Source organism: Athene cunicularia, assembly GCF_003259725.1.
Source record: "Athene cunicularia isolate RWA chromosome 8 unlocalized genomic scaffold, athCun1 chr8_part1, whole genome shotgun sequence".
Lineage (NCBI taxonomy): Eukaryota > Metazoa > Chordata > Aves > Strigiformes > Strigidae > Athene > Athene cunicularia.
Genome location: NW_020799109.1, coordinates 18,060,088 through 18,081,476, shown reverse-complemented (window position 1 = coordinate 18,081,476; position 21,389 = coordinate 18,060,088). Strand labels below are relative to the sequence as shown.

General features: G+C 35.6%; 1 protein-coding gene across 4 annotated transcripts in view; it reads left to right on the top strand.

Moving 5' to 3' along the window:
- ZNF644 (zinc finger protein 644) overlaps window positions 1-19,702 on the top strand; it is a 78,375-nt gene extending 58,673 nt beyond the window's left edge. For 2 of the 4 annotated variants that reach the window (XM_026853606.1, XM_026853607.1), the window contains exons 3-7: window positions 1,103-1,175; window positions 2,540-5,583; window positions 5,769-6,374; window positions 16,240-16,342; window positions 16,836-19,702. In XM_026853606.1, the coding sequence (XP_026709407.1) occupies window positions 2,571-5,583; window positions 5,769-6,374; window positions 16,240-16,342; window positions 16,836-17,028 (3,915 nt within the window). In that variant the 5' untranslated portion in view covers window positions 1,103-1,175; window positions 2,540-2,570 and the 3' untranslated portion in view covers window positions 17,029-19,702. Of the gene's footprint in view, window positions 1-1,102; window positions 1,209-2,539; window positions 5,584-5,768; window positions 6,375-8,936; window positions 9,060-16,239; window positions 16,343-16,835 lie in introns of all 4 variants that reach the window. The other 2 variants (XM_026853609.1, XM_026853608.1) reach the window with 2 other exon arrangements.
- The last annotated feature ends 1,687 nt before the right edge of the window (window positions 19,703-21,389 follow it).

Sequence of the window (21,389 nt, the reverse complement as noted above, 5' to 3'; positions counted from 1 at the left end):
TCTCAGTTTGCCGCCCCGCTGTTCAGGGGATACCAGTGAAGTTGCTTTAAATGGGAAGCGTCTGTTCTTCCTCTGAACCCCTCACACCAGAACAGATGGGTGGAACTTGGAACATGGAAGGCTTTACCTCAGAGGTGGTAACAGTGAAGCCACTCATTAACACTGAATTTACCACTTCGTTAGCAACATTGCTTCCTGTTGAGAAGAGCTAATATAGGCTTTCAAATTGACTGAGCATACATTTGTCTACCTCTGCAGTAATAAAATGAAAACACACATCTTTCAGGCAAAACTAGCTTACTACATTTCTTGTAAACTTTTTGTGAACATTTTTATACTCTGCTGCCTGATACAATATGAAGCTTTTCATCTGTAAAATTGTTAGAGCTGTTCATCCTTGGAGGTTGCACTTTATTTCTGACTTTTGCATTACTGATTCTTAGTGCATATTTGTGCTGCCTATTTCTAACTTGTGTACGTGATGTAGACTGCTGCTGGGTGGTGCATTATCACCATTTTAGGGTGACAGCTTTGAATGTGATCTTATTGGAAGTCTTTATTATGGTGGAAAATTGACCTATCTCAAAACATCAAAGATGCAAAAATCTAAGAAATAGGAAGATCAGAAACTGGGATGTCTAGTAGAAACATTTGCATAAAGATATGTTATAGATAAATAATACAATAAAACACTTCATACACATAAGCATTTATTATGCGTCTGACATGAGCATTGCTGGATTTCTAAATTGGCTAGTTCAATGACTGAGTAGCAAAGGAAACATTTTTTTAATGGCAAATATTTTCATTATATTTCTACTCCAAATATAGTTACTTTTGTCTTAAAAATAAGTAAGTCATAATAGTTTAAGGTTTGGGGTTTTTTACAAACTTAAAGGAGGTTAAAGTATTTGATTTGTCTTTTTGCTGATTTGAAACAAAAGAAGCAAAATAACAGGTTTCCATGAGGCCATAGCTAGTGTTGAATTGTGTAGATAGCTATCATAATGTTGAATTTAAAAATTAATAGAAATGCCAGACCCAAATGTGATGTATAAAGATGGAAGTGGTGTCATTTAACCAGGTTGTGTTTTCTCCTTAGGAAAAAAGGATGTCAAGAGTGGTCTTCCTTGATTTCGATGAAGGACCATTGCAGGGAGCCATGGATATTAGTTGTGAGTTATAAATTCTTAATTCAAAGAGTCTAGGTAATGACTCCTTTTAACTGAGCTCTATTCAAAATGTTAATTGGTAACTGAGACTAAGTATGGAATAGATATATAAATATATATTAACTATATTTTTATTCCTTCCTTTGGCAGGAATCAAATACCCCAAAATATCGAAGTGAATAGTACTCTTTAAGGATAAAATATGTGATTTCTGTAAAATATAGATAGATGTTTCCAACTACTAGATGGGTATTTTAATGCCTTATGTTTACTGTGTTCTGAGGACTCATATAAGAGGTGACTGCCAGGGTAGACTTAAGTTCACACTCCTGCTATTACACACTGATTTTCATGTGTAGGCAGCTCCTTTGTGCTTACTAAGCATTGGGTAGATGATTTGGTATATGAAAGTCACTTACAGAAAGACACATTTATGTACACAAGGCCTCCCAGAGGGAATTAATATGTAGTAGCTTTCTGTACTAGTAGATACTATTGTCATGCTCTGAATTCAGCATGATGATTTCCTCTGCTATGTAAATCCTAATTAAATGTTTCTTTCTAATAGTGGGGTTTTTCCCACCTTTGTTTATCATTTAAGAAGGCCTTATAAGCAGAATCTAATTTATTTATTTTCAAGCAAGGAGAGCCCTTTTGTAAGAAGGGTACTGAAAGACGTAATTTCTGCAGCGATTTTGATCCTTTGCTGTGTCTCTATCAGTAATTAGATGTTCAAAATCAGTTTAGTCGTGTTGTTTCCTTTAATACCAAAGTATTATTCTGCAGCCTTCTGTGTAGCATCAGATCAGTTGTATATAAGTGCTTTGGAAAAGTGCTACCTTGACATACGTAAAGCTTATTTGAGTTTCCTAGGTGGTAAAGGGAAGTACGAATTTTTAAAAAATAAAATAAAAATCATTAAAATGACTTGGCAGATGTCTGGGTAGCCTTTACTCCTAACTTGTTTAACTTCTAGAAAACAACTAAATGTAAGCTCTAGTTTTATGTAAATGTACAAGTAGGATGTATTTGCACAGTTTTCGACAATCTCATTTCCCCCATCTTGCTTGTGTATAGGTGTTCAGGCTTTTTTGAACTGGGACACTGAGCAGTAACTAGTTCGCTGTATGATTATTAATATAGCACAGTAAAAAAATGGTTTTTTAAATTGTTTCATTTATTCATTTTAAATGTGTTGAATATCTTAAAAAGATTGGGTTTTTTTAAATTAAAAAGACATTTTTAGCAAGTTCAAAACATTTTTAGACTACAGTATGAAGAAAAGTGATTCTGAAGAAAACTGTAAATTAAAATGGCCATTATTTATTTCTGAGATTGCCTGATTCTTTTCTTCTTTGATTTTTTAGTATAAATATACTTAATGGACAGACCAGCAATATGGATGATTTAGAGATAAATGCTGAAGTCACTGGTGCTAAAGAAGAAGAAGAAATCCTATGTGATGATAATTTCATATCTGAGGAAGAGGGTGGCATTCCTAAACCACAAGAGAGTGACACATCGTTTCAGAAGAACAATACGTTGACTCTGCCTGAGGAGCTGTCAAGGGACAGATCTGAAAAAGCCTTAAGTGGAGGCCAGACTTCTCTATTTATACACACTGGTGCTCCTACTGTTTCTAGTGAAAACTTTATCTTATCTAGAGGAACTGCTGTTAATGGACCAGTTTCACACTCCACCTCAACTAAGACTTCCATTATGAATAAAGGCAGTGTTTCATTAACCACTGGACAGACAGTAGATCATCACACAGATTCCTGCTCAACTTTGACAGTGGTTCATGATCTTCAGCTGCCTGCAAAGAGTGCAACACAGAAATCAAATCAGCACCAAGTTTTATTTTTGTTACCTGATGTAGCACATGCTAAGAACCTGACTCATTCCATTAAAAATCTACCTACCTCTGCTTCAGTTGGTTGTGATTCACAGAAATCAGTAGGAAATAGTGTAGATAGCACTTTAGTAGGCCAAGTAGAAGTTTGTGAGGATGATAAAAATTTACTCGTAAAAGATGATTGTGTCGATACATTAACAGGCATTTCCTCAGGTACAGGTGGTTTCAGATCGGGATGTGATCCCAGCTGGGATCCACAAAAAGAGTTTATACAGTTTCTTATGACAAATGAAGAAACAATAGAGAAGTCTCCCATTCACTGTAAAGTAGGCTTAGAAAAAAAGCGAAAAAGGAAAATGGATGTTAGTAAAATAACACGCTATACTGAAGACTGTTTTGGTGATACCAGTTGTATTCCTAGTAAATCAAAACTATTAAATGTTGACTTCTTAGAGCAGAATGAGGAGCTACAAATAGTAGAACCACAGAAATATTCATTGAGTAAAGTAAAGCCTGAATCCACAGATGAAGAGCTTGAAGCTGTTGACGCTATTCAACAGCTCATTTATAGTCCTACTAGTAACTGTGCAGAAGATACTTCTCCTGTTCACACTAGCACTTTTCTTTCCAATACTTTAAAAAATAAATGTGAACAGAATGATTCTGAATCTCCATCTACTTTCAGTACTGATGAACCATCATTTTATCCCTGTACAAAGTGCAATGTGAATTTTAGGGAGAAGAAACATCTGCATAGACATATGATGTACCATTTAGATGGGAACAGTCATTTCCGACATCTCAATGTCCCCAGGCCCTATGCATGTAGGGAATGTGGAAGGACATTCCGAGATCGTAATTCACTTCTTAAACATATGATAATACACCAGGAAAGAAGGCAGAAACTGATGGAAGAAATCCGTGAGCTGAAAGAACTTCAGGATGAGGGTAGGAGTGCACGGTTACAGTGCCCACAGTGTGTATTTGGTACCAATTGTCCCAAAACATTTGTGCAGCATGCAAAGACCCATGAAAAAGATAAAAGATATTATTGCTGTGAGGAATGCAATTTCATGGCTGTGACAGAAAATGAACTGGAATGCCATCGAGGGATTGCTCATGGAGCAGTAGTCAAATGTTCAATTATCGGTAGTGATGTGTCTCAGAGGAAAACACAGAAAAAGGCATCCTTGAAAGACCCATATTTAGGATCCTCAAAAAAGTCATCAACGTATATGTGTAAGATGTGTCCATTTACTACTTCAGCTAGAAGCATTTTAAAAAAACACATGGAATATTTACACCCAGCATCATGCATTGATCCTTTTGGTAGCCATCTTAGACTAGAAAAAAGAAAAGGCAGCATAATAGAAGAATCTTTAGATTTTGGTAGCAGGACAAAACAGTTGATAAAACAATCTTCTACTTTTCCAAAGAACTCTGTTTTAAAACAGGATGTAAAAAGATCATTTGGCTCTACTTCACAGTCCAGTAACTTCGCAAAACTTCACAAGAGGCCCTACAGGATACAGAAGGCTCGGAAAAGCGTTTCACAGTCATCTGTAAGTGTGTGCAATCTAAATTCTACAAACAAGACCTTTTTGGTTAGAAATAGCATTGAGCAGAAACCTAAATGTTTTCATCAAGCAGCAAAGCAGAAAGCTAGTGTGAAAACAAGCAGTAATTATTTATATAGACACAAATATGAAAACTACAGGATGATTAAAAAATCTAGTGACTCTTATCCTTTGCATTTAAAAAAGGAAGAGTCCAACTCTGTCAGTTCTTTACATTTATTTTCTTCATCAAGTAGTCCCCATAATAATAGTTTTGTCATGGATTCAAATAATCTTGATTGCAAAAGGGCAAAAGGCTGTAAAGATCGTAGGCATGTAGCTGTAAAAAGAGTGGTTAAAGAATCCAAGAGGGAAGGCTCTGTTACAGATGATTTGGATTGCTATCCAGATTTTCTGCATAAAATGACTGTTGTTGTTTTACAGAAACTTAACTCTGCTGAAAAAAAAGACAGCTATGAAACGGAGGATGAAAGTTCATGGGACAATGTTGAACTATGTGATTATACTACACAGTCTGTGGAGGATGAAACTTACAGTGATATTAATCAGGAGCATGTAAACCTATTTCCCATATTCAAAGGTAAAATGGAAGATCATGAAGCTGGTGATAAATCTTCACTTAGTTATGAGCAAAATGATGGCTTTTATTTTGAGTATTATGAAGATGCTGAGGGTAGTAACTTCCTGCATGATTTGCATGATCCTCAGAATTTAGAAAATGTGGGATCAGCATTGCCAAAGCATAATTCAGTTTTCCATTGGACTGATTTGTCGCTTGAAAAGAAGTCCTGTCCATACTGTCCAGCAACCTTTGAAACAGGTGTTGGATTGTCCAATCATGTCAGAGGACATCTTCACAGAGCTGGACTAAGCTATGAAGCCCGTCATGTTGTTTCACCAGAACAGATAGCTACAAGTGACAAAATGCAGCATTTTAAAAGAACTGGAACAGGAACTCCTGTTAAACGTGTTAGAAAAGGTAAGTTGTTTTTTTGGGGGGGTTGGGTTTTGGGTTTTTTTTAATTTGGGTATAAAGGTACAAAGGTATTTACTGAATACTAAACAAGACTTGCTTTATCTTGTTATAAAGTCTCTCTTGTGATATGCTGTTGTAATGTTTGACTATATAATTGTCAAAAAACATGATAATTATTTTCTTTGTAGCGATTGAGAAATCTGAGACTTCCTCTGAGCATACATGTCAGCTCTGTGGAGGCTGGTTCGATACTAAAATTGGATTGTCTAATCATGTGCGAGGACACCTGAAGAGGCTTGGCAAAACCAAGTGGGACGCACACAAGTCTCCGATCTGTGTTCTGAATGAGATGATGCAAAATGAAGAGAAGTATGAAAAAATCCTAAAGGCTTTGAACAGTCGCCGCATTATTCCCAGACCGTTTGTTGCTCAGAAATTTGCATCAAATGATGACTTTTTATCTCAGAATGTTATACCTCTTGAAGCATACCATAATGGCCTAAAGACTGAAGATACATCTGTGTCTGCATCAGAGGAAGAAGGGCTGAGTTTCCTAAATGAATGTGATGAAACAAAAGCAGTACTACATGATGAAAAAAAAAATCAGTCACTTACACTGATAGAACTCCTGAAAAATAAGAGGTTAGGAGAAGAAAGGAATCCTGATATTTCTCCTCAAAAGATTCATAATCAAACAGCAAGAAAGAGGTTTGTTCAGAAATGTGTTCTTCCATTAAATGAAGACAGTCCATTGATGTATCAGCCACAAAAAATGGACTTGACTATGCAGTCAGGTAAGAAGATGTTTCTAGCTGTCTTGACAACATTTCCAAAGAATCCTTTAATTCATAGAAAATGTACAAGTGCAGAGTATTTTATTTGGGCTTCTGTTCATTTAATTCTTGTTTCAGTTCCAGAGAACACTGGCTGCGAGATGTAGCACAGAAAATTTTTCTGACATGTTTTTTCTAAAGTAAAAAAACCCCTCAACAGCACTGAGAGGTTTTTGCATGGAACATAGTTCTTGTTCTGTATATGGCTGGGCAAACAAATTCAAAGTGGACACAAAATGAGCCTCAGTAAGGAAGAAGACATATCCTGCAATAGCAAGTGAAGTGTCCATGCATATTTGGTAGACTAACAGTTCTGAAATGTTTGGGCTTGTAAGCCTGTTTCTGGGCATTAAAAGAACTGGTTTGGGAACTACCATTTACATCTTCTGAGGTTTGTGCAAAGCAGCAATTGCTTAAACTAACAGAACTGTTGATACCATTATAAATGCATAATATTCCAAATTAGTGAATCATTGTCAAGTAATTATGATGGGTTTAGGCAAACATACTCTTACAACATAGAATAATTCTTGTTTGTTTCAAATTTGCGGCTGCTGTGAGAAACTGATGCTTGCTTAGGGCCTGTCTGTCCTGAGTGAAGACCTGTGCTGGTTCAAGCTTTGTCGGAATACAGTTGTAGCCAGCAGGTTTCTAATGCACAGCCCCTGACCAATGCGGACAGTGATTGCCCCTCCACTGAGAATTGTGCTAATGAAACAATTCTTTAATCAACTTCCTAGATACTCTGTATACTAACAGAGCAGGTTTTTAGAGTGATGTTTTTAACCTACTTGTCACATAAGAGTTACTTCTAGTCTTGGGGAATTCTTACAACGTCCTCTTAATGTGTATGTAGAGCTTGCATTTACCCGTTTCTTGTTTGGACACCACCTTATAATGCTGCAGGATTCTTTAGATTGAGGATCTTATTTTTATATCCCTGACTTTTTTTGGTTCTGTTGGTTTTCTTGTTATTACCCAGTGCAGGTTAGTAAAACTGGCAGTGCCTAGTACTTTTTCACCTATATTCTTGTCTTCCTTTAAACAAATGAAAACAACAACAATCCAATGTGTTCAGAAGTTCTTTTAAGGGACTACAAATGTATGGCAATCAATTTCTTAACAAAGGTGGCTTTCTAAAATGATGTAGCAGAGGTGGAATACAGTTACATTTAATGTCTTCTGGACATCCGTGCTTGTCCTTTAAGACAGGAGATTGCTTAATAAAGGGAGTGTGTCTTGACAGGCTTAATGATTTGAAAAACAATGCTAAAGGAATAGCTTGCCAAACCTGACATTGTGTATTGCTTTCTGTTTAATATTTACTGCTGAATACTAGGTAGCACCTCTTTGGTTGTGATGAACAACCAGGTAAAAATAAACATGTGCTTGCAGAGTACTAACAGTTATGAATGGGGCCCTATAATTATCTGTGGCTGAGGTAACAGAATTTGACAACTAACGCACTGTGCCAGTTGAGTTATTAAGAAAATATTTAACATTAAGTTGAAATTCTTCTGTTTTTCCTAAAAAGGCAAATATTTCTAATTCTGGTTTTAGTTTTTAAAAAGGTTTTTATCAACCAGGTATTCTTCTTCTGTACCTTGCCTGACAAAACAGCATGTCTTCTGTGGGCTGCTGGAGAATAGGATTCTTTCTTTCCTGCAAACCAGAGGCTTTCCAGCTGAGTAGTTTTAGCTTTTTCGTTTATTCTTCTAATAATCTGTTAGTAGAGAACTTGAAGTATTAGTTGACCAAAACAATACATCTTTTGTAAAATGGAGGGAGAAACATGGTGAAGTTGAGCAGGGGATAAGTTATAATGGTTTCTTTCTCTGGTAAGTGAGGAGTTCAGTATTGTTTCACTGTTTTCTTGTGATAAATAGCATGTTGCTTTGTTGATCATTTATTTAGCACAAAGATTTTAGCAAAAAACTTCAAATCATTAACTTTCATTATCAATTGCGCATCTAAAGTAATGAACAGAAAATTCACTGAACAAAATGTTTTGTCTAACAGCTGTTCAGTGGTGTGTTTTACCACCTTTTTCTCCGAGCCTTCAACAGCAGCCTAATTTAGTATTGAGCTCTTCAGTCTTATGGGTAAAACACTTTTAACTATCACTTCGTCAACTAGACTTTTTAAATTCTCTTTATTAGAAATGTTACAAGCTCTGAAATTTCTCAACAGAATTGTGCTATTCAAATTGCAGGATTGTATTTTGGGATTAGACCTTCATAATGTGGAGATCTGTAGGAACTTGATAGTAGGTATTAAATGCAGAGTAGCCTAATGGGCTCAAGTTGCCTCCTTTCTGTTCTTTTTCAAATAACATGGTTTGGCTTAAAGCACTACATGGAAAACTAATAACAGTTAACTTGGATCCTTCTAATATACTAAACAATTGCGTCAATGCAGTGAATATATTTTAAACCATCTTTATTGCAGAAAACTTTTTACAACGCTTTGAGAATTTCATTTTTTGAAGAGAGAACTGGATTATAGTTTTCTTTTGAATGATAGGTATGCCTGTGAAGCTTAGAACGTGTGTGCATTGCAATACGACGTTTACAAGTGCTGTTAGCCTGTCCAACCACTTACGCGCTTATGCACGAAAGAAGAGTGCTGGACTTTTGACTGGGACAGGTATGTTTTGTTACAGATGTAAAAAGCAAGTCTGTCTATGATACATTTTCCTCATCAGACTGGACAAAAGCATATGTTAATTCGAAGTAATTTTGAAGCTTCTGCTGGTAAACAATTTATTTGACATAAAACTTCAGCAACTTGTAAGAAAAGGAATGTTGCTGTTGTCCACTCTTGTGTCTGATTTTCATTCTTACTCATTTATTTTGGACCCAACACTTAAGGTATGTAAGCAAAACTAAGAGATGGTCACTTAAATTCATTCTCCTACAATATCACAACTTCCAAACCAACTAGTTGGCCTTCTAATGATGTGTTTAAAAGTACCTCAAAAAGGAGAAGGGGGAAAAAAAAGTAAAAAACCACAACAAACCAACAAGTAATTTTTACAGTCTAGTACTATAATTACAAAGAACACTGTAGTTAAAATAGGAAAAGGAAGTAATTTTACAGTTTTTGTATTTCTAACACGTATGTAGTTGGTTTCATTTCTTGTTTGGATCACAAAATCTACCTGGCCTGCCATTAAGTAAAATACAGCATTTGGCACTGCTGTTAATGTTTTTTATTAAAACACACTTCATTTTGAAATTCCTCTAATATACTGTATTTTGACTTGTTTCCAGAGACCTGCAGTTTGCTTGGCTGTCAGCAGTTTCTGAGTTTACTTGGATTATTGCTGAAATTAGTGGGACTCAGTATGATCAACAGCAAATTGGGGAGCAGAGATGGAGTATAGGAAAATTTGGAGATCTGAAGTCTGGAATATTCAGTGATTAAGAAGGGAAACCACCAGTTTTCTGGTGTACAGACTTTTACATAATGCTTTGGAAAAATGCATAATTATTTATTTTTTTTTTAATCTGCAGAAGGCTAAAAGAAATATTTTTACAAGGTGGGCCTGTGGCTGCCAGGTCTTACGTTATACTAAGTGCTATAACAAAGTAGAATTTGAAGAAAGTCAGCAGATGCAGTAATACCCAGTATGTAGGAGTGTATGCCTTTAGTTAGTGATTCTGAAAATTTTCATGTTTACTCAATACAGAGATGATGATACCGGACTTCATTTACCACTGCTGTGATTTGATATTAGCCCTGTGTTGAGTTACTTCACTTGTATACCTACTGGTGAAATATTTTTCAATATCTGTGTATTTAAATTACATGTTGAAATCTTAACAGTAATTCAGTGGAGGAGATACTGTGACAAACAGGATAGTATACAGAGATTGGATCCTGGACAAGGTCCTTGTACCTCAGCTTCCATTTTGCTAAATGGGAAAAGTGAAGGTAGCTTTCAGGGATTTTTGTTTATTTTCTTTAAGAAATGTATTTTGCTAGTGAAGTAGTAGATTACTCATCAGAACAGTTGCCATTTTCTTTAAAAGAACTGAAAGAAAACTCCTCTGAGTTTTCTTGAGGTCATTGAACCTGGAAGTTTGTTTAAAATTAGGTTAGAAACAAAGCTTTAAAAAAAAAAAAGTTAGAAACAAATCTTTTTTTAAAAATCTTTTTATCTTAAAAGCTGGAGCTGAGCCAGATAAAAAGCCTGTACTGTATGAATAAAAGCCTTTCACTGAAACCAATAATTTAGGCTTAAATTCTACCTATAACATTATGCAGCCACTGTATATTTGTATTAACTTATTACCATTAAAACTGTTGCAACTGTGAAGTTTGTAAACTTTGCTATTGACTTTTCATTTGAGCAAGCTCAATGCAAGGCTTGTAGACCAGAAGATATGCTTTTACACAGTGGTTTTATTTGATATTCCACTTTATATTAGAGGTTTTGTAAAGACAGTTATTTTAATGCAAGATTTCACTAGCACACACTAGTTTTAAACTTTGTTATGAGTGTCGCTCTTGGGGAGATCTCAGTTTTTCATATTAAAAAATGGTTGTGGTTGAGAGCAATTTTGAAATGTCTTCAATTTGGCTTCAGCCTGGAACCTGCATGGAGACAGTGAGGATACATTTATACAGGTTCCTACTTCTGTTTTCACAAAGCCTTTCTTATATCTTCTAAAGTAAACATCACTACCAAAAAGAAATCACCTTGGTTGAATATCTGTCTCAGTTTCTTGCTCTAAATACATAATTGAATGTAAACATAAATGCTGTAATTCTTTTATTTGGCAGCTGTTATCTAGGCATTTCTGTTTAGTAAGAGAGTAATATCTGCATGTCACCAAAGTGAGACCTTTCCTAGTGCTATACATACTAGTCTTATGCAGACAAACTGAAAAACTGAGAAGATGTTTTTGATATTGACTATTATCATACTGCTTTTCTAGCAGATGTCCTGTGTTTTCAGTCAGTAATTTGATCACATTTAGTTAAATCTTACTTTTTTTTTTTTTTTTTCAAATGCAACTTGACAGTTTTAGCGGTATAATAGACTTAGTTAACCATAATGGTAAATTTTAAGATGAACTCAAAAAAACTATCATAGAAGTGAAACTTTCTACGCTATTGGCTGTTCAAGGTTAGTGTTTGGTAAACTTAGTTTGTGCCTATAGTTATGCAGTATGGATCCACTGTATAGCAAATGCCAGTCTAAGTTCATTTGGATAGTTACTTGATTTTGTATTAGTGCTTGCATTATGGTCTTCAAATGTCTGACTGGAACATAAATTTTTGGGATTTTTGTTATGCAGTCTAGTTTTGAACAATGTAGTTATTTAATTGCTCATCTTGAGTAAATGCTAATTTCCTTTTATACCTGTTTTGATGAATAGCAATACATTTGTGTTTATCAGAGCAAGTGGCAAACCTGCTTCTTTCTTCTGATTAGAGCATTGGACAGACCTATGCAAAATCTTCAGAATGCATCTCAGTCTTCTTGATACACTTGTATATCCAGCTTCCTTCCTTTTCTTCGTTCTAGGCCTCTTTTCTCCCCCAAAGTCTCTTTATATTCTGTTGCACCCTGGCTTTTTACATCTTCTCTTCGTTGACTCTTCACATACTCAGTCTCTTCTTACCAACTGTCATCTTCTGGGAATCACCACTCTGTTCTCTGGTCTTTCCTTCTGTAGATGGAGACTGCTTTTTCAGAAGTTTGAGAGAGATCAATAAAATACAGAGCAAGGAGTCTGGCCTTTGAGCCAACAGTAGGACTAAGGTAGCAGTTCAAGCAGCCACTATACTTTCAAATGATTTCTAATACTGCTTTGTCAAAATTATGGCTTCAGGAAGTTTACTGTGGAAGCATATGCGGCTACAACAGAAATCTTGAGATCCACTGGCTTTGTGTGTCTTTATTTTGTTCTCTTACAGTTATAACTGATCAACCGGCACTATGAGCTAATTTTTAGTATTCTATAAAATCCTTTAGGGAACAAATTACTGGAGGGCTTTTTTTTTTTTTAATGCAATAATGATGAGGATAGCTAGCAAGTGATTGAATTTGAAAAAATAGTGAATAAATATGTAAGAAAGATAAGGGTTTTTTTTACTTTTTAATTGGCAGTGTTTTTAAATGGTTAATTAGATCCACTTATGCATGCAATTATTCAACTTGTGTTACTGTACATACACCAAACACTTACGACAAAAGTAATGAAGTCTGAATAAAAACACAACTTTAGTCTTCCTGAAATGAGAAGTGTTCCATGTTGGGGGACATCAAGAAGTGGAGCATGCAAATTAGCATAAATGCACTTCAATTGTGAACTTCAGACCGAATGTCGTGGCATGAAGGACCTCTTATTGTGACTTTCTAATTCCGTGTTGTCTTAGGCATGCTCATTTTAGCCTCTCATCTCCATATGCTTGTATTATTTCTTCATAAGCAGTCACAGAGGTAAAGAAGGTTTTTATAGGCAGCTTTTTTACCTAGCATATTTTTTTTCTGTAGAGTGTGCTCTGAAATTGAACTTGAGTGTCTCAGGGAGTTTCCTTCAAAGTTTGATTGTCTTTTGTTTTAGATGGGTTGTTTCTCTGTCATGCTGTATCATAGGTTTGATGAAGTGGTATAACTGGTTGTTTACATAAAAATTTTTGGAATAGCAACTAGAAACACCAGGTGGCCAAACTTGATGGAAGGAGGATTCTTCCAAAAAGAATTGGGCCTTTATGGAGAATGATGATAGTTTGGGAGTTGTTATAGCCACAAAGTAGGCATTAACAGTAGGTAGTTCCTGCCTCTCTCTGGCAATTTGCTGCAATTTCCATGCAGCTTACTAGGGCTAAACTATCCTTGGTCTCTTCCTGAAAGTGCTAAAAGCATAGTTTCTGAGGAGGTCATGCTTTGTTACAGTAAAGGCATTGGAAGAACAGTAACTGTGTTTTGGTCAGAACATGGCTATGCTTTCTTATGGGTGAGGCAATGGTGTGACGGTGCTTGCAAAGCACTTGTAAGAATCGTATCAACAGAGTACTTAAGTGTGTGTATGTGACTTCATTTAAACTTGTTTCTAGATAGACAAAAATGAAATTAATGTGACAGTTACTGGTACAATTATTTGATAACCGGTGTTGAAATTATGGTTTTCAATCAGCTTTACCCAGATGTTAGTCTTTCTCCACTTCCTGCTTCACTGGAGTAACTTCAGAATGTACTTGTTCTGCTTTGTGCCCCCTAAAATGTGAAGAAATATGTTCACTAGATCAAAAGACAACGGGAACAAAAAATGCGTCTTGCAGAACTCAGGTTTAGTATTCTTAGTGTTTTCTACCTTTTGTAACAACAGCTATCTTGCTTGGGCAAATCTACTTCCAATCTTAGGTAAATTACTCTGAGAATGCGTTGAGTGATCAGAATTTTTTTTCTTGATGTCTTTTACTGTGGTATTTTCTGTTCTTTGTTTTGTAATTTCTCTATCTAGAGCCTCCGTCATAAATGGCTCGGAGAAGATGCCTATTCTTTTGTTTTCCTTGTTTTCTCATTGTTCTTGGAAAAGCTACCTTTCAAGGAAGTAGAAACTATCTCTCCTGGTACATTATGGCAGTTTCTGTTTGTGTTGCTGTCTGTTTGATTGCACAGTAGTTCAGAGGGGTTTTTTTCTTAGAAGATTACACACTCAAAACAATTAGGTTTCAGGTACTGTTGCAGAAGACCAATTTAGGTCTACTAAGAAAGTGAAAGCTCTCTGAAACACTTGGAATGTATGTGGGTAAAATCAAATACATTGATGGGAGTGAATGTCTTAAGTTTGCCAACATGAAGGAAATAAACCAGTTCTTGTTTCAAATGCATGTAGGCTTCTTTAGAAGGAGACTACTGTCTACTGCTTTTTTTTTTTTTTAACTCATATCAACTGACATCAACTAACTGACATCAGATGCAACTCAGGTGTGTTTGCATTTGGATAATACTGACTTCTGTTTCCCTCCTTCTTGTGATGTTCTGCAAAATCAGCAATGGCAAAGTGCTTGCTGTAATAACTGCTTCAGATAAGTTGCCCTTTGTGCAAATAATTCTCTTCAGAGCACGGGTGTCTGGGCTTCAGTATTTTGTCTTACATTTCTGGTGATTTTGTTACTGATGGTGCGGTATGTAAAATATTTATATTACTTTGTAGTTCCTACAGCCTGAAAGATAGTTAGCTTTTTTTCTTCCTAACTGTATGAAGAATATGCTTTTGATGAGAGCATAAAGCATTGAGAACCCCTTAACTTCTGGAAAAGTGACTAGGTATCTTGGCCATTTCTGTTGTTCTCTCCCCCGCCACCTTGGGTTACTGCATTTATATCCAGACTTTTGTTGCTGCTATCAGATAAAATGCTGTTGAGCCTCATCTTCCTAATGATGGCTTGACCCAGGGTCCGAAGGAAGTCTCTTTAGGTTGGTATCTGCTTTCTACTTGTTTGATTAGTTCTCTGGTACCTTCAGACCTCAGAAGAATCATTCTAATTTTTCTACATACTGTAGGAATCTTTAAGTCTGGAGATGGAACTGGGAAATATCTGGTGTATCTACAAATTAAAAGTTTGGCTACAGGGTAAAAGCTTGAGAGGTGCTTATTTGGAGGACATAAGAAAAATGAAGGATGCAATCAAGACTGTGTGTTCTTTATATCAGTATGTTTTGCCTCCCCAGATGATGTCTTATGCTTCAGAATGCTAAGTTTATTCTTCTGTTTTGTGTTACAGGAGTCAAAACTTAAGTGTAATAATTTTTTTAATTTTACCGTTAAGATGCTTCAGTAGCATAGCATTATGCCTTTTTGGTGTCAAGAACGGCACTTGTTACTGTCTCTCACGTTTCTGTGGAGTTTTAGTGTCAGTGTCTTGTGTTTTGGAATAGAGTGTAGCTAGATACACTTCTCAGTTCAAGCAGTCCCAGACTTCTTGTTTTTTCTTGAGCTTTATCAGCTGTTCTCAGTATAACAATATTGACTCAGTTTAATCCCCTTATCCCCCAACTTTGGCTGCTGCTTTGAATCTCCAGGTTTTGTTACAGATTCGTGTTACATCTCTTTATGGGAAGTACAGACCTCAGTGCTAACGGAACCCATTTGCTATGCATCTCCTGTTCACACACATTATTTTAATACATAGTTTCAAATGCTTAGACTGAATTTTAAAAGTGGCCTTGCCATCCCTTGTTCATTGTCCTAATACCAGCTCCTACTGCTGCCAAGGATTGATATGTGATTTTTGTAAAACATATTAGAATTCAGTTAGGAGTGAGGGGAAAGCTTCATTTGAAATTCTTAGAATAAAAGGACACTTTTGCTTTATGTTAAAAACAGGTGTTCAAACTAGAAATTCTTGATTTTATTAGCTGAAAGCTACAACTTTGTGAAGTTGTAACTTGGTTGAACATGAGTGATCTTATGATGATACTTGAACTACAAAACAAGTTCCAAGATTTTGAGAGTGTTTTATGCATGAAAGGGAATTTCTAGTGGTGCTTTGCTTCTGTATAATTCTGCCATAGGTTAGTAGGTGCTTGCTGATACTAAAACAACAGTTTAATGCTGAATGTCAATTATCTAGTCTTTTAAAGAGCAAGCACTGTGCTAAACTAAAAAACTAAGCTTCATGTGTTTTACCAGTAAAATTCTTAGAGCATACTGTCATTGTTTTGGATTTAGATTATGAGTAAATGTAGAATAACAAGGAGGTAGATGTCTTTTCACTGTTGCTATAGGAGATGCTAACTATAAATATCTCTGGTTAACAGTCACTGAAGTATCACTTTCACGTATGGAAATTTCTCTCTTCTTAGCTTTAGATTGTAAGCAAAAGAAGTCAAGGTCAAGATCTGGAAGCAAGAAAAAAATGCTGCCATTACCTCATAGTGCTGATGAAGTTTACATACTCAGATGCAGGTACATAGGGTTCTTTTTCATTGAAATAACATGTTCTTAAGAGCTTGCTAATTTTAGTCCTGAAGTTTAAGATTGTATCCTGTAAATGTGTTTGTGATTAAACTGAATAGTAATGGGGGGGCGTGGGGGGTGGAAGCAGTTGCCTATAACAAGAGGACTTGGATCAGTCATACTCAGGTATTAGATTGCCAACCGTTTCTCTAGCTAAAATCTTATTGGTCATGTCTGAGTAATACTCTGTCCTTCAAAGAAACCTTACGTAAGAACAACAGATTTTTGTTGCTAGTGTTAAACTGTAAGAGTGTAAGGTGTATAAACTGCATATGTTTTGTGCTCACAGTTAATGAAAATGAACTCAGTTACTAAGGTTTTCAGCTAAAATATGTAGAAACAAACTTCACGAAAATTAAGACTTTCCAGTTAATGTCTTTAGTTTATAATTTTTCAGTAGAACTAGATATATCTTGATGGAATAATTTTAATATTTGCATAGGTTTTGTGGTCTGGTCTTTCGAGGACCTTTGTCTGTTCAAGAAGACTGGATAAAGCACTTGCAGCGACACATTGTCAACGCAAATCTTCCACGGACTGGAGCTGGCATGGTTGAAGTCACATCACTACTCAAAAAGCCTGCTTCAATTACTGAAACTTCATTTTCTTTACTGATGGCAGAAGCAGCATCATAGAACAAGGAAAAATTTTGAATTTTAATTGGATGTAAATTTGAAATACTTTGTCATTTTTTAAAATAAATCGCTACACTAAATTATGTTTATAAATGCTAAAGACAGAAAAATAGAGGAATTGAATTGCAGTAACATCAAAATAAATTGAATACTTAACAGTTACAGTAAGTAGTCTTTATATTTTATATAGGGTGGAAGATGTGTTTTTAAGGTTTATTATGTTTTTGTCAGTTACTGTGTTCACTATCAATACCAGACCATTACATGTATGGCAGCCATTTTTAAATTGTTGCACATGGGTACTTAAAAGGCAGATTTTAATAAAACAAAAAAACCATGTTCTCTTCAGTGTTACCCAAATCAAGGCTCTGTTTATTCCAAAAAGAATTACATAGTAAAATAAGATATTATTATATTTTGTTTGTATGTATGTAGTGTTTTGTATAATACCAAGAACTGCTAATACAATTTACTCAACTTAGGGCATTAAATATCATGTACTTCATAGTTCAAGAGACTGTTTCATTCAAATAGGGCAATTAGTACTATTCTATCTAGGTGTGTAAGTGTTTTTTTTAAATCACATGAGGCTTTTTGTACTAAAAAGTGGAGGGAAACTTGTTTAAACAAATTTCTAAGAGAAATATGTACATAATACTGGAAATTTATGGTAAGGAAATATTCTTTACTTCAGTTGCATTTCTCACTGACAATAAAGTGGTGCATCCATGCTACCTCCTACTTGTCAACAAAGATGGTATTTACCCTTATGTTTTTGTATCATAGTAGATTCAATCCAACTTTCTTTATTACAAAGCATCTTTTTGTTAACAAGTTTGTTTCTTTATGATGATTTACTTCAAGTCTGACTTGCTTACAGAAGTTTGCCTCTCTACTATTTTATTTAACACTGTAGAAATGTACTAATAAGCATTGCTCACTACACAGTTAGAGTAGACTTTTCATTTATAATTCTGTTTAAAAGATTGATCAATTTAGAAAATTGAACACAGATTGAAATGTTTCTACATATGAAGAGAATGTTTACAACTTAAATTTTAGAGCTTGTTTTGGATGTGATTATATGTATGAAAACTGTAACACTATGCTCATGCTAAGGACCTACTTACAGAATTACCGAAATAAATGTGCTGTGAGGATGGAAATATGGTGCAGGTGTCTTGGTCATGATGAATTGTGTTTGTTCATTCAAACTGTCTTCAGAACATGAGTTTTGTTTAAATCAAATCAGATTCCTCTACAAATCAATTTTGTATGCAAGTAACATTTCATTTTACTCATATAGGGTAACAGATACTGTAGTTAAGCCAAGGATATGCATTGATATTTTCTTTATATGTAAATAAAGTTAAAAGCAGTTAAAACAAGAGGAGTATTTTGGTAGAGTATATACATACCTCACTGCCAGTGAAATTGCTTTCCTATGGTATATCTCCTTACCAGAAAAATCTCTAAATAAAAAGGTTTAAAGAAAATCTAAATGTCTATAATGTGAAGCATTTATTTGCATTGTGTGAATTAAGTTTGTGAAATTGATTTGTCTTGCTTGAGATTAGAATCTTCTCATGATCTTAAGTAAAAGTACATTTACTTGCAATAAACTGACTTGTTCACAGATGCATTACATTTGATTGGTGGAAAATACAAATAAATGTCTGTCTTCCTGTATGTGTGCAATTCAGAGTTAACACATGAGGCTTGTTAACATTCTGATATTATAGATGGGCTAAAAATGCACAGTATGCAGGACACAGTCCTGAGACAAGGCCATCCTAACTCTGTCAAGGCTATAATTAAATTAGTGCTATCAGGTGTTTTGCTGTAAAAGTTGCTACAGGTAACTTTAGCTTTATTGTCAAAATTTATTCCCTTTTTTTTTTAAAAAAAAAAAACAAAACAAAAACCAAAAAGCAACAAAACTAGAAAATCTACATCAGTACATTTAAAGGCTGGATATAAAATACTTAGAGATTTTAGGAAAGATTGCTGGGATGTTGAAGTTTATTGCAGACAAATTATGTGTATGCAGACTTAACAAATTTCTAAATTTGTGGATGATTGTGAGATTTTTTTTTTAATATGCTGTGAAAATGGAAGATATACAGCAATGTGTTGCAACAGAAGAGAGAAGTGATCAAATCACCTTGAATGTTTATAATGCTTTAATAGAGTGCTTGTTTACCCTTCTCACCAAAAAAGGTGCTTGTGAGAGCATCATATTTTGTGGCTGTTTAACAGATGAAAAAATCAAGTGCAAATGATATTTATCTAGTATTGTTAAGAATGCTTGTGAGGTGAAGCCATACCGTGCGGAAATTCGCAGTAGCAAATACTAGGTTCATAATATTAAAAAAACTAGTTAATTCTATTTAATTCATTAAACCCCAATAGTGAGCTGCTTTGTGTAACACTAAAACGCAAGGTTATATCTGAAGAGCGGGGAGCTCTAGGCCTGATTAGTTTCCAAAAATAGTTTCTCTTGGTGAGGAACAGCAATTTTCAGTGACAGGCTTTCTGAGTGGGTGCACAAGGAGCTGTATGCCCTGCTTGCATCAGATCCTTGACAATATAGTTTTAAATATATAAAGAAGTGGTAGAACTCTTCTGATGATTAAATTAATTGCTTATGTGGTTGATATGGACTGAGTGATTTAAAATAATAATAATTGAGTACCCTTAAGCTTTCTTTAGCCTCTAGTCCTCAAGTGGGGCTATTTGTTTTCTTGGTTTCTGCTGTTTGGCAATACAGATCTTGTCCCTACCTATGAGGAGATACAAATCCCCCTTTTCAGAGTTACAGGTATCCTAAATAATCTGGTAGAACAGTTAATTAAATCAGTCACTTTATTATATGAATCTCATGTTTTGAGATGTGTGGCTTGAGAGGCTCTATGGCAGTCTGTGCTGGACTTTCAGAATTGCACATACAAGCACGAGTGTTAGTCCGTTCACATTGGCTAGATTGCTTTGGGGTAGAGGCTGCAGAGGCATAGTCATTTTTGTTTGGTTGATTTTGGTTCCTTATCATAATCTCAGTTGTTTCTGGAGTTACCCTAGTTTCTGGTAAAGGTCTCTTAAGTAGCAGCCTTTGAAAAATTACGAAGGAATTTTCAGAATGTTTAGAGGTCTGGGAAATTGTCAAAGACCACCCCCTGCACATTCTGTAAGATGATTGCCTGTATCCCCTAGTCCCAGTGATACTGTCAGATCATCTTAAAAAATCAAAACTCTGTTTGCATTCATTGACAGGTCTTTGCAGGACCTTGGAAAGATAATTTTAAAGTGCCTGTGGGAGCTGCTGCCAAGTGGTAGTGTGTTCAGGCTCTATACATGGAAAATGGGAGATGGAGGCAAGTGGATAACAAATGTTGGCTCACAAAGCTCCCTGGGCATTTACTCCTGTTGGCCATATACTGCTTCATATATTGATCATGTGAATTGTATTAGGTGGAACTGTTCCCACAAGCTGGGGTGGTCCAGCTCTGCCCATAGATCTACCTTCTGCTTCCTCAGGGCTCACCTTACCCAGCCAGGATGTGAGCTGCTGAGACTCTTATTGATGGGAGAAAAAGCACAGACCAGACAATAGTTAACACTAGCCACTGCAGAGGGAGAGTGAGCACCTAATGTGCCAAAGATGGGGATTCTAACAGTTGGGAGTTATGTCCTGGGCCAGACTTTCTGTGTTTGAGCTATGTGCCTCTTCAGAGTCCTACCGTTTCAGCCACACTCAGGGAAATCACCAAGGTCTTTGAGGTAAGTAGATCACAGGAGGAACGTGAGTCATGAATTGGGGCTCAGAGATATGCATCCATCCAGAGTTTCAAAAGGTCAGTGTCACAGGACTGAGGTGGTGAGATCTGCAAAGCTATTTTGACTCCAGTGCTTTCTCTGGGCCAGTTGTGGTTGTAGATTTCCTGCATGTCACTAGTGCTTTAGAGAGGGGTTATTAAAATTCTAACTGATTCTGAAAACCTACAGAAGACAAATGTTTGAACAAATGTGGAAAGATTAACAGTGAATAACAAGTACTTGCTTTGAACTAAATGGTAAGGGCTGTGAACAAAGCCTGTTTAGTTGACTGCTGGTGAACAGACTTTTCCATTTTTTATCATAGTAGTTAATGGCCTGGATACTTAAACACCAGTTTCATATTTAAAAAAATAAAAAAATGGTTTATATAGTTTTGACTTTGTTTTTAAAAAGATCTTTTTAGGGTGGTACTTCTTTCAAAAAGCTGACTGCATTATGATTTCAGATATTTCAATCCACCATGCTTTGTAGGTGCTGTTGCCTGACACATGGGTAGCAATTTTGATGTAATGGAAACATATGGCCAT